Source organism: Penicillium paradoxum, assembly GCF_028828445.1.
Source record: "Penicillium paradoxum strain IBT 22861 chromosome Unknown utg000002l_segment0_segment0, whole genome shotgun sequence".
Lineage (NCBI taxonomy): Eukaryota > Fungi > Ascomycota > Eurotiomycetes > Eurotiales > Aspergillaceae > Penicillium > Penicillium paradoxum.
The window spans coordinates 5,519,213-5,532,263 of NW_026643180.1; the positions used below are offsets into that span (position 1 = coordinate 5,519,213).

The 13,051-nt window shown below is 41.1% G+C and overlaps 3 protein-coding genes across 3 annotated transcripts; 2 read left to right on the plus strand and 1 right to left on the minus strand.

Annotated features, from left to right (window-relative positions):
* Window positions 1–435: 435 nt before the first annotated feature.
* N7457_001958 (NADH:flavin oxidoreductase/NADH oxidase) lies at window positions 436–1,767 on the plus strand (the record flags this gene model as incomplete). Its single annotated transcript, XM_057173004.1, has 1 exon — window positions 436–1,767. The coding sequence occupies one exon, from the start codon at window positions 436–438 to the stop codon at window positions 1,765–1,767; it is 1,332 nt and encodes a 443-aa protein (XP_057036907.1).
* A 697-nt stretch (window positions 1,768–2,464) lies between these two features.
* N7457_001959 (HNH endonuclease family protein) lies at window positions 2,465–3,254 on the plus strand (the record flags this gene model as incomplete). The annotated part of the gene is made up of 5 exons (XM_057173005.1): window positions 2,465–2,480; window positions 2,510–2,657; window positions 2,719–2,890; window positions 2,948–3,086; window positions 3,142–3,254. 5 exons carry the CDS (start codon window positions 2,465–2,467, stop codon window positions 3,252–3,254), a joined length of 588 nt encoding a protein of 195 aa, XP_057036908.1.
* Window positions 3,255–3,864: 610 nt separating this feature from the next.
* N7457_001960 (uncharacterized protein) lies at window positions 3,865–5,269 on the minus strand (the record flags this gene model as incomplete). Its single annotated transcript, XM_057173006.1, has 4 exons — window positions 3,865–4,672; window positions 4,725–4,833; window positions 4,890–5,028; window positions 5,078–5,269. The coding sequence occupies 4 exons, from the start codon at window positions 5,267–5,269 to the stop codon at window positions 3,865–3,867; spliced, it is 1,248 nt and encodes a 415-aa protein (XP_057036909.1).
* Between the last annotated feature and the right edge of the window lie 7,782 nt (window positions 5,270–13,051).

Sequence of the window (13,051 nt, forward strand, 5' to 3'; positions counted from 1 at the left end):
CTATCCGTGTGTTGAGTGGCCTGGCGGATGAACCTCTCTCCGGAGTACTGGAAGGAGATCGTGAGGGAGATTGACCAACAGGAACAACGTCACGAGGCATCTGTCGGGATCAACTTTGGCCCGGTGCAGGCGGGGAGAACAGGCAGAATGGGGAATGACACTTCATCATTCTTACCTGCATGGATCATGATTTTACCACTATCTTTCTAGAAACTGATCTATGCTCGTACGAGCCTGTCTAGGCCCGATTTTTCCAACGCCCGGTAATTGCTCATTTCGAGTTAGGTCACCATCTGTGCACTCCCAACTCTACAATGAATTGAGCCGAAGTACCGGTGTTTCCGGGCGGGGGTGCCATTTGTCAGCCGATGGGCCGCGAATACCTAATAAAAGAAGGTCCATCCTTCATCAATTGGTATGATCATCGTACGTACAATGGGGTCGACTTCGTTTTGCTCGCCGTCGGTCCAACAGGCTCAGAATGCTCCTTATTTCACCCCCGCCAACGATGCGGGAGCCGCTGTGAACCCGCAAGACCCCCAAACCCCAACACTCTTCCGTCCTTTGCAGATTCGCGATGTCACACTCAAAAACCGGATCATGGTAGCGCCAATGTGCATGTATTCTGCTGAGTCTGACCCTCAATCGCCTGCTGTCGGCGCACTCACAGACTATCATATCGCACATCTTGGCCATTTGGCTACCAAGGGTGTCGGGTTGATCTTCATCGAAGCCACTTCCGTCCAGCCTAATGGTCGGATTACACCCAACGATGCCGGCCTATGGCAAGAGGGGACAGACTCCGAGCAGTTTAAGGGCCTGCGTCGCGTGGTAGAGTTTGCTCACAGCCAAGGTGCCAAAATTGGCATCCAGCTTGCGCACGCTGGCCGGAAGGCCAGTACCGTTGCGCCCTGGCTCGCATCGCAAGCGAAGCAACGCAGCGTCAAAGCCGATGAGAATGTTGGTGGCTGGCCATCCGACGTGGTTGCCCCTTCCGGTGGTGAAGAGCATATCTGGGCGCCCGGGGACCAATACTGGGCCCCTCGCGAACTTGCAACTGCCGAGGTCGAAGAACTTGTACGGGCCTTCGCACGGAGTGCGCAACTTGCAGCCGAGGCAGGAGTGGATGTTATTGAGATTCATGGTGCCCATGGATACCTGCTACATCAATTCCTAAGCCCCGTCACCAATCGACGGACGGATCAATACGGCGGTAGCTTTGAAAACCGCACGCGACTTGTACGGGAGATAGCTACTGCAATCCGTGCGGTCGTCCCAGTGGGAATGCCCTTGTTTCTTCGTATCAGTGCCACAGAATGGCTTGAGAACCAACCTGTCGCCGAACAAACTGGAAGCTGGGACATGCCATCTTCAATCCAGTTGGCGAAGATGCTGCCGGCTCTCGGTATCGACTTCCTAGATGTCAGCTCGGGTGGTAATCATAGAAACCAGCGGATTGAACCCCATACCAACTATCAAATCGAACTCGCCGGCCAAATTCGCCAGGAAATCCACGCCGCGAATCAACGAACACTGGTTGGGGCTGTTGGCTTGATTACGGAGGCCGAGTCCGCTCGCAATATCGTGGAAGGCGCAGACTTGGAAGCCCAGGCGACCGAGGAAATTCTTTCTGGCCAAGAGCCTAAAGCTGATGCTGTGCTGATGGCCCGTCAATTTTTGCGTGAACCCGAATGGGTGCTTATTGCAGCCAAGAAGTTGGGTGTGAAGGTGTCTCTTCCGTGGCAGTTTACGCGAGGTCTGATGTGAGGAATTGTATGGAGTGGATATTCGCATATTCAGATATTCAGATATTTACATATTGTTCATAGCATTTTCGCGGATTGCAACCGCTTTGGGGATTTCCTTTTTTTTATTGGACAGCAATCTAATTAAGGAGTCTTCCCATGTCCCCATGTTATACTCCGTACAGTCTAGGTAACGACCTGCAACACGGAGATAATGGTCGTGACGCGCCCCTAAGGCCCGAAAAGGGGCATGTGGCCGATCATTTCTGCATTAAAGACCCCCACTGTGACCTTCCATGCAGAGTCAGTCCTGTTTCAACATTTCTACTTTCAGACATTTTGTCCCGTCGAAGTGTCATGTCGAATGACAATCTGGGGGGCATAGGGGTGACCTTATCAGTGACAACTCGTCCACTGTGCTGTCCCGCGATGGACCAATGAGTCCTCAACGTGCGACACAAAGCTCCGGGCCAAGACTCGGGCGCCGATGTTACAATGCATGAGATAGATGGATATGGAGTACTGCCATTCGGTACTCTCATTTGATTCAAAGAGGGGCATGTTTCCATTGTGACCGAGATGTGGTATAAGAGCCACAGCTGCAGGATCTCAATATTGTGCATTCCTTGCATAGGAGACATTGCTTATTTGACGCACTCCGGATTAAATTCTGGGCTCAAATTGAATCATTCATATCTTCGATCTTGACCAAAGACAACATGGGCATCTCTCACGGTGTCTGGCTCTTGGCCTTCGCGGTTCAGCCGTTTCTGAGTGGAGCTTTGCCTGCCCCCCTGGAATCCCTTCTGGATCAACGGCCAAGACAGAGCTGGCAGGATTGACCGTCGCTGCACAGGGATCACAGACTGGATATGATCGCGATCTATTTCCGCACTGGATCACCATAAGCGGGTGAGTTCCTTTCATTGAATGCGACCTCTGGAGGCAATGGTAACCAAATCCGTACCACTAGAACGTGCAACACACGCGAAACCGTTCTCAAACGCGATGGAACCAACGTAGTCACTGGTTCTGACTGCGCTCCTACGAGTGGAACCTGGGTTTCTCCCTATGATGGCGCAACCTGGACTGATAAAAGCGATGTCGATATCGATCATGTCGTCCCACTGTCAAATGCATGGAAGGTGAGTTCCATTCCTCCGACAATGGTCATAGTTTCGTATACTGATTGTTCCACATAGTCCGGTGCATCTAAGTGGACTACAGACGAGCGTGAATCGTTCGCCAACGACTTGGCCAATCCCCAGCTCGTGGCAGTCACGGACAATGTGAACCAGTCTAAGAGTGACAAGGGGCCTGAAGACTGGAAGCCTCCTCTGAGTACGTCTTAATATGCGTGCTTTTATTATTCATTGGGTTTCTGACGTCAAAACAGAGTCATATTACTGCACATACGCTAAGATGTGGGTGAGGGTGAAATCTGTTTATAAACTTACTGTCACCGAAAATGAGAAGGCGGCTCTGGTGGACATGTTGGCCACTTGTTAAATTGTTCATTGATGGGATACCCGGGTCAAATTTGAGACCCAAAGGCAATCCGTCCGTTCTGAGACGAAAGCCGATTTTCTGTCACTGACTCGTCATGATGGCCTGGATTATAGAATACATCGAGGCTAGATATTCAAAGAAACCTGTAACCTAGGAAGGGCGAAGAATCAATCGGGTTGACAGAGAACATCTGGCACTATTGCCCCAAGTCGAACACTGATGTGGCGGGTCAAGCTAACAATTTCCATATAATAGCACATCAAGTGGTTGATAGATAGGTCCTGAAGCTCTGCATTCCAAGGTTGGACCTAATTTTCTTGACTGTGCACTTACTAAGGTCTATCATAGTAAATCACAGGTATTCTACCTCTTTAGTCTTCTGTCAGCTTGAAACTAGGCATTTCCAGCCAGCAAATCCCATTTTAAGCCAAAGTGACCCTTCAGCGGTAGAGACTTTCGCACGTGTCTTAGCAAGTGCCTCCCAGTATTCGGACTTGGTGCAGTAGTGAGAACTGGGGTCCTCATGGGTGACCGTAACGGCGACTATACTCCGTGATGGACTTATTTATTCAAAATTCAATAATATACAAAAAATAAGATAAATGGGCAGTCAAAGCTTGGGCCGTTTGGGTAAGGGTCCAATGTTATCTTCCCACTGCTTGTCGATAGTTACGCGTTCGTCCTGCGGAATGCATTCCCAGGCTTTGCGAAACGCCGAAGTTTGGGATTCCCAGTACGATAATTCAGAATCAATGAAATCACCACTTGCTTGGGCACTTTCTCGAACCAGTTCCATAGGGACTAGGTGACCGCAGGGAAGGACAACTTCCTGCACTCGACCACGAGATACACCACCGCTTCCCCCCACACCTGTACCGGTGATTCGTAGCTTGTCTTGACGGGCAGTGGGAGAGGAAAGATCAGAACTGCTTCCGAATAGATACATGACCGCAGGTTTCAGTTCAGGCAGTCGGCGGAAAATGTGTGGGGGCTCAGGTCGATAGAATGGGCTGTTATCTATGTCATCTGGGTGCATTTCCTCCTGGGGTGATCCTCGGGGCAAGCCTGATCTCCTATCAACATATGAAGATCGCAGGAAAGTAAATAGCTCTTGCGTTTTGGGTGTGGTTAGAGTGACAGCTGGTTGCTGGGTTCCAGTTTCGTGGCAAATGGGATACACCTTTGTCGGCAGATCTCGAAGTCCATATTCAATCCACTTCTCGAGAACACGAGGGTCCCACGCTCGGTAAAAGCTGCTAGACCTGAACTTGTTCGCAGCTTCGACGCGAGAGGGCCAATGATCCCGCCTGTAGGTAGAGGGTAATGCATATTTAAGGCTTGGATTCTCTAGCTGGATGACGGGATCGATTAATATCAGTCCCTGGAAGAGTGACGGATGCATCAACGAAAGATGAGTTCTGAGACCGGTCAGCAGTCTGAGTGACACATAAGCAAGTACCAGTCACTTACAATTGCATGCCTCCCATACTGTGGCCCACTCCTATTATGGGCTGGGTAATCTGATCCTGGAACTGATTTAACACAAAGAGCAAGTCTCGCCCGTGATCAAACCAGCTCGCTGAATATGAATCGTTAGGTATCAATTACTTAGACTATAGCGTGTGGAAGACTCACGATCGTCTCCCAAAATCGCTTCGTTCAAAACACCGCTTTGTCCTTGTTGAACAACATCTGCAATCCAGATTGCTCGAATACGCCGGTTGTGAGCACGCAAATTTTCGTAGATATCATCCCAGAGGGGCTCGTAAAGCTCCTGATCAACCTTAGCATCGAGTATTAGGACTTCGAAAGGCAATTTATACAACCTTTGGAAATCCGTTCGCATGGGCCCCAATGATCGTTAGATCGCCCTCTGTGGGAAAGGGATTGTCCCGTGGAATATATTGCTTGACTTCAAGTCGAAGCTCCCGTTCATGGCCGAATTTTACAGCTCCAGGACGTTCTCGTACATTCTGAGCGCGAACCTCATGCTTGATTACGCGAAAATGGGACATTTTCCTAACGCGAGTGGACAGTGAGGGGCGACTTGGTAGAACTCGAGTTGACTGTAACATCTGCAGCATAGCGAGATTGGCACTGAAGATATCGGTGGAGAGATGTGGAATTAGGTATCCTTCTATAAAGTGATTTATGCCGAGGTTGGCAGGCAACGGGGCTTTTCGCCAGGTTCTCTCCAACTTAGAACCAACGTAAGTGGGGAATTCCCCGAAAACGGCTTGGCTTTTCAAGGTGAGTGGGCGACCTAGATACCGTGTCTACAGAACGGATGATTTGTGACAAGGACTAGAATAATGAACGAGCACCGACCTCACTTTCGGTGTGAGATTCCTACGTGGTGCGACGCCATAGTTTCATTCCATCTCTAGCTTTCGTAGCGCGCGTAACGGGATCTAATACCATCTTATGACGGCAGAGAGAGAACGTATTGTACAGAGGGTTACTCTGAAACTTCACCCTAGGTATCTATTATGGACAAGGACAGGAATAAATGTGTATTCGCGTGTTGCATGTGGGTGAAACCAACCAAAGTCTCTTCCCCAATTTGGGGAAGATAGGTATAGACCTCCGCAAAGCCCATAAAGCCCAAAGCCCGAAGCCCAGCCTAGCCCAACCCGCAAATAGGTTAGGCTTTAGGCCCGGTCCTTAGGCCCATCGATAGGCTATACTCGGACCGCAAAAGTTTCTACGGAGTCGCCCGACTATGAGTACAGTTCTACCGCAAAAGTTTCCGTACGACCCGCACCCCATCAAATATATATCTCCCATTTTTGATTTTAGCAAATCGAACCTGCTAACTTGAATTAAATACTATACCCCTAATTTATATAGTAAAATTACATAAGAATATACATTAGATAGGCAATTAGATATAATATTTAATTCATATTTTTAATATTTAGTATACCGCCCATTTGCCTTAATTACTGCCTTAACCCTACGCCCTATGTTAAGGTAACTGTTTGTCAAGGCAGTACTTATTGACTAGGTAAATAATGATACGAGAAGGATACGAAGTTAGAACGAAGGGGATTCGATTCTATATTATTCGTAAGACTAAATCTTTGTTACGACCCTCTGCTAGGAGAGTGCCTCACAGGCTGGATCCCGCCTGGTCCTATGACCCAGAACCCGTGACCCAGCAGGGGTAGCATGACCCCCCGCCAGAGACCGCACCAGGGAGACTGAGTCCTGCCGGGTCAGGTGACCTAGTCCCGTGACCCGCCAAAGGTCATCCATATAGAGACTGCTAGGGGAACTTAGCTCTTTAGCGATTAGTTTATGAATATACTAGCACCCTGCTATTCCTTTACTCTAGTTCTATATTACCTACTAGGACCCGCTAGCACGCCGGTCCTAACATTCTAATCGCTAAATCTTAATTAAACTAGACCGTTAGAATACGTAATATCGACGACTCGACGTATAAGCGACCGCCTAAGGGGAACCTTAGCCCCGATCGCGGAAACGAACGACGTCCTAGGACCCCTATAACCCCTACTAGAAGAGGTAGAGATATAGGGAGTCGACGATAACCCTTAGAGAGGAAACCCGCCGGATCCGATAACCCCGACTAAGGTAGACAAGGAGGCGGAACTCCGAGAGTTAGAGACCCTTAAAAGACGTCTAGCTCTAGTAAAGGAGAAAAATAGGATCCGCGCGGAGCTATAGGATAAAGAAGAAAACGTAGTAATCTTATAGGCGAGAATATAAGGATTTAGGATCTATTAGGGTTCGCTAGGTAGTACTACTAGCTAAACTACTTACTAACTACCCGATACTACTTATACGAACTTAATTATATCGTAAGAAAGTACCGGAGGCTACCTATCCTATTAGAAGGAAGTGAGGGAACTATATATACCTTATAATATAATAATATATAGAGCTAAGAGTTTAGGTAAATATAATCTCTTTAAGTCGAACTAGGAAACCTTCTAGAATAGATACCCTAACTAGTTCGCTAGTAATATACGTAAAGTAGACTAAGTAACTAAGTTCCTAGCGCTAAAGGTTAATATAATATAGATAGAATACTATAGGAATAATCTAGATATAACGTTTATCTAATTAGTCTTTAAAATATAAGCGTTTATTTAGATTACTAACCCTATCGAGATATAGCGAGAAGCTAAATACGACTAATAGTAGATAATATAAGCTAAGTATTAGGATATATACTAATACGCCTTAAAGCTTACCGGACTCTATAACCGCCTAAAAGATACGCTAACTAGATAGATAAGAATCGACTATTTAGAGACGGGTATTATTAAGGAGATATAAGATAAAGTAAGGAGGTTTATAACCCCTATTATAGATTAATAGGATAACTAAGTAGCCTTCTATAACTAAATTAAGAAAGTAATACTAGGTAGGATATTATATCTTAAAGAGACTAGGAAGATAGCGCTAAGAAATACTATAGACTTATAAGGATCTAGTAGAAGACCCTTTAAGGGAAATAGCGCCTTTCCTATATAGTAAGCTACGACTATTACGGAGGGTAGAAAAGCTACTATAAGGTCTAAACGAGACTAGAGTAGAGATAGTAAATTCTATAACTTCTATAGTAAGCTAGGCTACTATATAAAGGACTACTATAAGAAAGCTATAGTAAACGTTATAGCCGCGGAAGAGTTAAAAAAATAAATAATCTTATACTATAGACTCCTATAGTATTAGGGATAGTTCTCTTCGGAGAATATAAAGGAGTATACTAAGTATTTATTTATAACGTACTAATATTAGACGTTAAGACTAGAGCCCCGATAAGGGTAGCTAAGACGCTAATAAATAGTAGCGTAACCTAGAGCTTTATAAGCTAGAAATAGATAAAAGAGAACCTAGAAGAGATATATATAATAAGTACCTATTTAGTAGAAGCTATAAATAGGTATAAGATCCTTTTATATAGAAGCTAAGAAGTATAGCTTAGTCTAATAGACCGGAATAGAATCTATAGAGTTATTAAAATAATTTATAAAGCTATAGATATAACGATCTATAATATAATCCTAAAAATAGATTAGCTTAGACTAGTAAATCCGGATATTAACTAGATAACTAGTAAGTAGACGTATAGAAATATAGCCCCGCTAAAGGTTAAAACCCTCCTATTAGAAGACTTCGAGGAAAAAGTAAGACTATAAGGTATACTTAGAGAGCTATATTTAGATATCGATAAGGTTACCGGGGAGTTTATAGTAATATTAGGGGTAATATAAAGCTCGGATAGGACCTTCTATCTAGTATAACCCCTAACTAAACTCCCGCTAGAATACTAAGATCTAGCTATTATAGTAAGTAAAGAAGGTATTATAGCCTTTCTAATCTATATAAAGTATAATTACGTAATTAAGCTAATATTAGGTAAGATACCCTTTTAGAGGCTAATATACGTACTATCCGCTAAGGAGTTAGAAGTCCTCCGCTAATATATTAAGAAGAACCTCGAAAAAAGCTAGATCCGATACTTAAAGAGTTAATCGGGTATATCTATCCTCTTTATACCGAAGAAAGATAGTAAGCTTAGACTCTATATAGACTATAGAGGGTTAAATACGATTACTATTAAGAACCGCTACCCTCTACTACTAATTAATAAGTCCTTAGTAAGATTATTAGGAGTATAGATCTATACTAAACTAGATCTATAAGATACCTACTATAAGATCTATATAAAATAGGGAGATAAGTAGAAAATAGCGTTTAGATACTACTATAGATATTTTAAATATATAGTAATACCGTTTAGACTCGCGAATACTCCTACTACCTTCTAGGCGTATATTAATAGAGCCTTAATAGGACTTATTAATATCTATTTAGTAGTATATCTTAATAATATACTAATCTTCTTAAAGGATAAGGAGACCTATATATACTATATCTAAGAAGTACTAGAACGCCTAATTAAGTAGAGATTATTTATTAAACCTAGTAAATATATATTCTATATAGAGAGAGTCGACTTCTTAGGCTTTATTATCTCTTACTACGGAGTTACTATAGACTCTACCCGAGTAGAGACGATAAGCTAATAGCTAGAGCCGACCTATATCTTCGATATATAGTAGTTTATAGGTTTCGCTAACTTCTACTAACGTTTTATTAGGAAATAGTCGATAATTAGCGTCCCCTTTAACGATCTAATTAAGGGGCTAGACGTATAGAAAAAGAGGAGAAATAAACGCTAGGAAAGGTTTATCTTTATAGAAGAAGCGTAAGAAGCTTTTAAAAGGACTAAGACCGCTTTCTAGACTATACTAATACTTATATATTTCGACGCTATATTAAAAACTATAATAGAAACAGATACGTTAGGAGCTACTATCTATATAATTATATTATAGCTCTATAAAGATAGATACTAGTACCCTATCGCCTTTTACTCTTAGAAGATACTAATAGTAGAGAGAAATTACTAGATTAGCGACTAAGAAATACTAGTAATCTTTATAGGGTTTAAGGAATAGCGCTACTTCTTTAAAGGAAATAAGTACCTAATTATAGTAATAACGGATTACACTAATCTTATCTAATTTATAACGACTAAGGAGCTTATAAGACGCTAGATATACTAAGTAGAATACCTTATAGGTTTTAACTTTATTATTATATTCCGCTTAGGGAAAACGAACTCTATAGACGCTCCTAATAAACGACCCGACTATATAGTAGATAAGCTACCGGACGCTATAAGTTATAATATCTTTATATAGAGACTTAAGGAGACTATCGGTAAAAGCGCTAATTACTAAAGGGATCTATAGGATATAATATATCTAGGCGCTATAATAACTATAATATATATAGAGATCCCTACTAAGCCTATAATAAATAGACTACTAAGTTAAAAGGAGGTACGCGAAGTAACTAAAGAAGAAACTATATATACCTATAAGCCGCTAGAAACTATAGTAGAACTTATACTTAAGATATAGGCGAAGAATAAGTTCTATAGGAATACGCTTAGAAGGGTATAGGAAACCGGTAACTTTAAATAACCCCTAAAGATATAATAGAGTATAAGAAGCTAGGATAGACTACTAAGATATAATAACTATATCTATATTCCTAAAGACGAACCCGTAATCTACTAGGAAATTATAAGGATCTACTACGATAATCTATAGGTAGGCTATTATATAAGGAAAAGAACGCTATAGGTTATTAGACGTAAATACTAATAGAGAACCCTTATTAAGGATATATAGGACTATATCTTTATATACTAGATTTACTAGTCTAATACTATTAAACGCTATAAGCTATATAGACTACTTAAACTACTACTAGTACTAGAGAGACTAGGCTAGTAGATAAGTATAGACTTTATTATAGGCCTACTACTCTTAAAATAAAAGGGGAAGGCCTATAATATAATTATAGTTATAGTTAATCTATTCTTAAAATATTCCCTCTATATTTCCTATACTAAGGACGTAGACTCGCTAGAACTCGTAACCTTATTTTACGAAAAGGTTATACCCCTATAAGGAATACTAAAAAACCTTATTAGTAATAGAGATACTATCTTTATATTAAAATTCTAAAGCTATTTCTACTACTTTCTCGCTATAAGATATAGACTATTAATAGCTTATTACCTATAAACTAATAGATAGATAGAGAGATAAAACTAGAGTATTAAGTATTATTTATATAATATAGTAAGCTAGTATTAGGATAACTAGATAAAATAGATTCCCCTTATATAAATTATTTATAATACTATTATCTATAGCGTACTAAAAATATCCCTAGCCGAAGTATTATTAGGATTCCGACCGGAACTAAGAACGTTAGTACTAGATAGGAAGATAGAAACTTATAACGACGCTAAAAGCCGCGTAGAGGAAATACTAAAGATATAAGAAATACTAAGAAAGCGCCTAAAAGAGTTAAAAACTATAATAAAGCGAGCCTATAATAGGAAATATATAAAGAAGTCTTTTATAATCGGATAATAGATTATACTAAGAAATAAGTATATTAACTTAGGATAACTATATAAAAAGCTAGATAACCGCTATATAGGACCCTTCGCGATAATAGGTATAGTAAGATAATAAGTATACTAGCTAATCCTTATACTAAGATACTATAAGATCTACCCTATATAATATACTTTAATACTAGAGCTATATTATAGAGATCCGTTAAAAGCTTAAGAGCGGCCCGATCCTATACTAGTAGATAACTAACCTAAATAGGAGATCGAGGAGATCCTTACTAATAACCGTAAGGGCGCCGAATACCTTATTAAATAGAGAGGATATAGGTATAAGGAAAATACTTAGAAGCTAAGAGAAAACGTAGAAAATATATTAGTATTTAAGAGCTACTATAATAAGAAGAAAGAATAGCTAGAGTATATAATACGCTAAGGAAGATCTATAAAGAAGAAGTTAATATAACCTAGGATCTACCGCTAGATACGTTCTAGGAAGGTTAGAAGAACCGGAGTAGGCTTAAGAACGCCGAACCTAATAGCTAACTACCGAACGGACCCCTAGAAAATAACTAGTTACGCTAATATATATTATAGATAGGTTAGGGGAGGATCTAGAATATTAGTAAAGATAAGGAGCGGACGAAAAATATCCTAAAGAGACTATAGACGTATAATAAGAATACGTAGGAGTTTATTACTAAAAAATAAGATAAAAAGTAATATAGCTAATACTCTCTAAGGGTATAATATAATAACTACCTATACTAAATAAGTAATCTCTAAAATACGCCTATATCCTTACCGCTATATATATAACCTAGCCTAAGGAGGCGCCTAAAGCTAATCTATAACCCGATTTATTAATAAAACCTATATTAAAGGGAGTAGAGGGGGTAAGGGAGGTAGAGAGGGCGTAGCGCGAGAAGGACTAAAAGGCGTAACTATACTTATATAGATATCTTAAGTTAAAGTATTCCGCGTACTTTAAAACCCCTATATAATCGTAAGGAACGATATATTCTACGTAGGGGTAGTATAGGACGCTAGGATATAAGTATTAGCTTAAGCGTTAAGCCTAGAATTAACCTAAGGAACGTTAATAACCGCTAATATAAGCGGAGATCTATACTTACTATTATATAAGACTACCGCTTTCTTATATAATAGTTATATTAGGGAGTATTAACGTTAATCCCGCTAGATAGAGGGATATATATATACCCCGGGTTATATCTAAAATAGTCTATATAACGCCGATACTACGTACTCGTAGGGTTAGTAGGGGAGATAATAGCCGGAGGGGCGTAATTATTAATAGAGGTATATATCGTACTCGCGACTAAAGGAAAGGGAGCTACTATAATAAGTCGAAATAACCTATAGTAAGAAAAGCGAGATAACGAAAAGCTATAAGAAGAAAAGCGAAGCGACAAAAAGCTATAAGAAGAAAAAGTGAAAGGATAAGGAAGCGTAGAAAGAAGAAAGCTATAACTCGAAAAGAGATAAGTGAAAAATATATAAAGAACTTAGATTATATACGACGAAGAGAGATAACGCTTAAAGCTCTAAGTCTATCTACACCTTCTACTATAAAGATAAATTACCCTCTTTTAGATAGCTAGATATATATACTATTTTCGAACCCTCCCTATCTCGACTATAAGAGACCCTCGACCCCCGACCCTTAGCTACGAGGACATAGCTCTTTAAGGAGGGGGAAAATGTTACGACCCTCTACTAGGAGAGTGCCTTATAGGCTAGATCCCGCCTAGTCCTATAACCTAGAACCCGTGACCTAGTAGGGGTAGTATAACCCCCG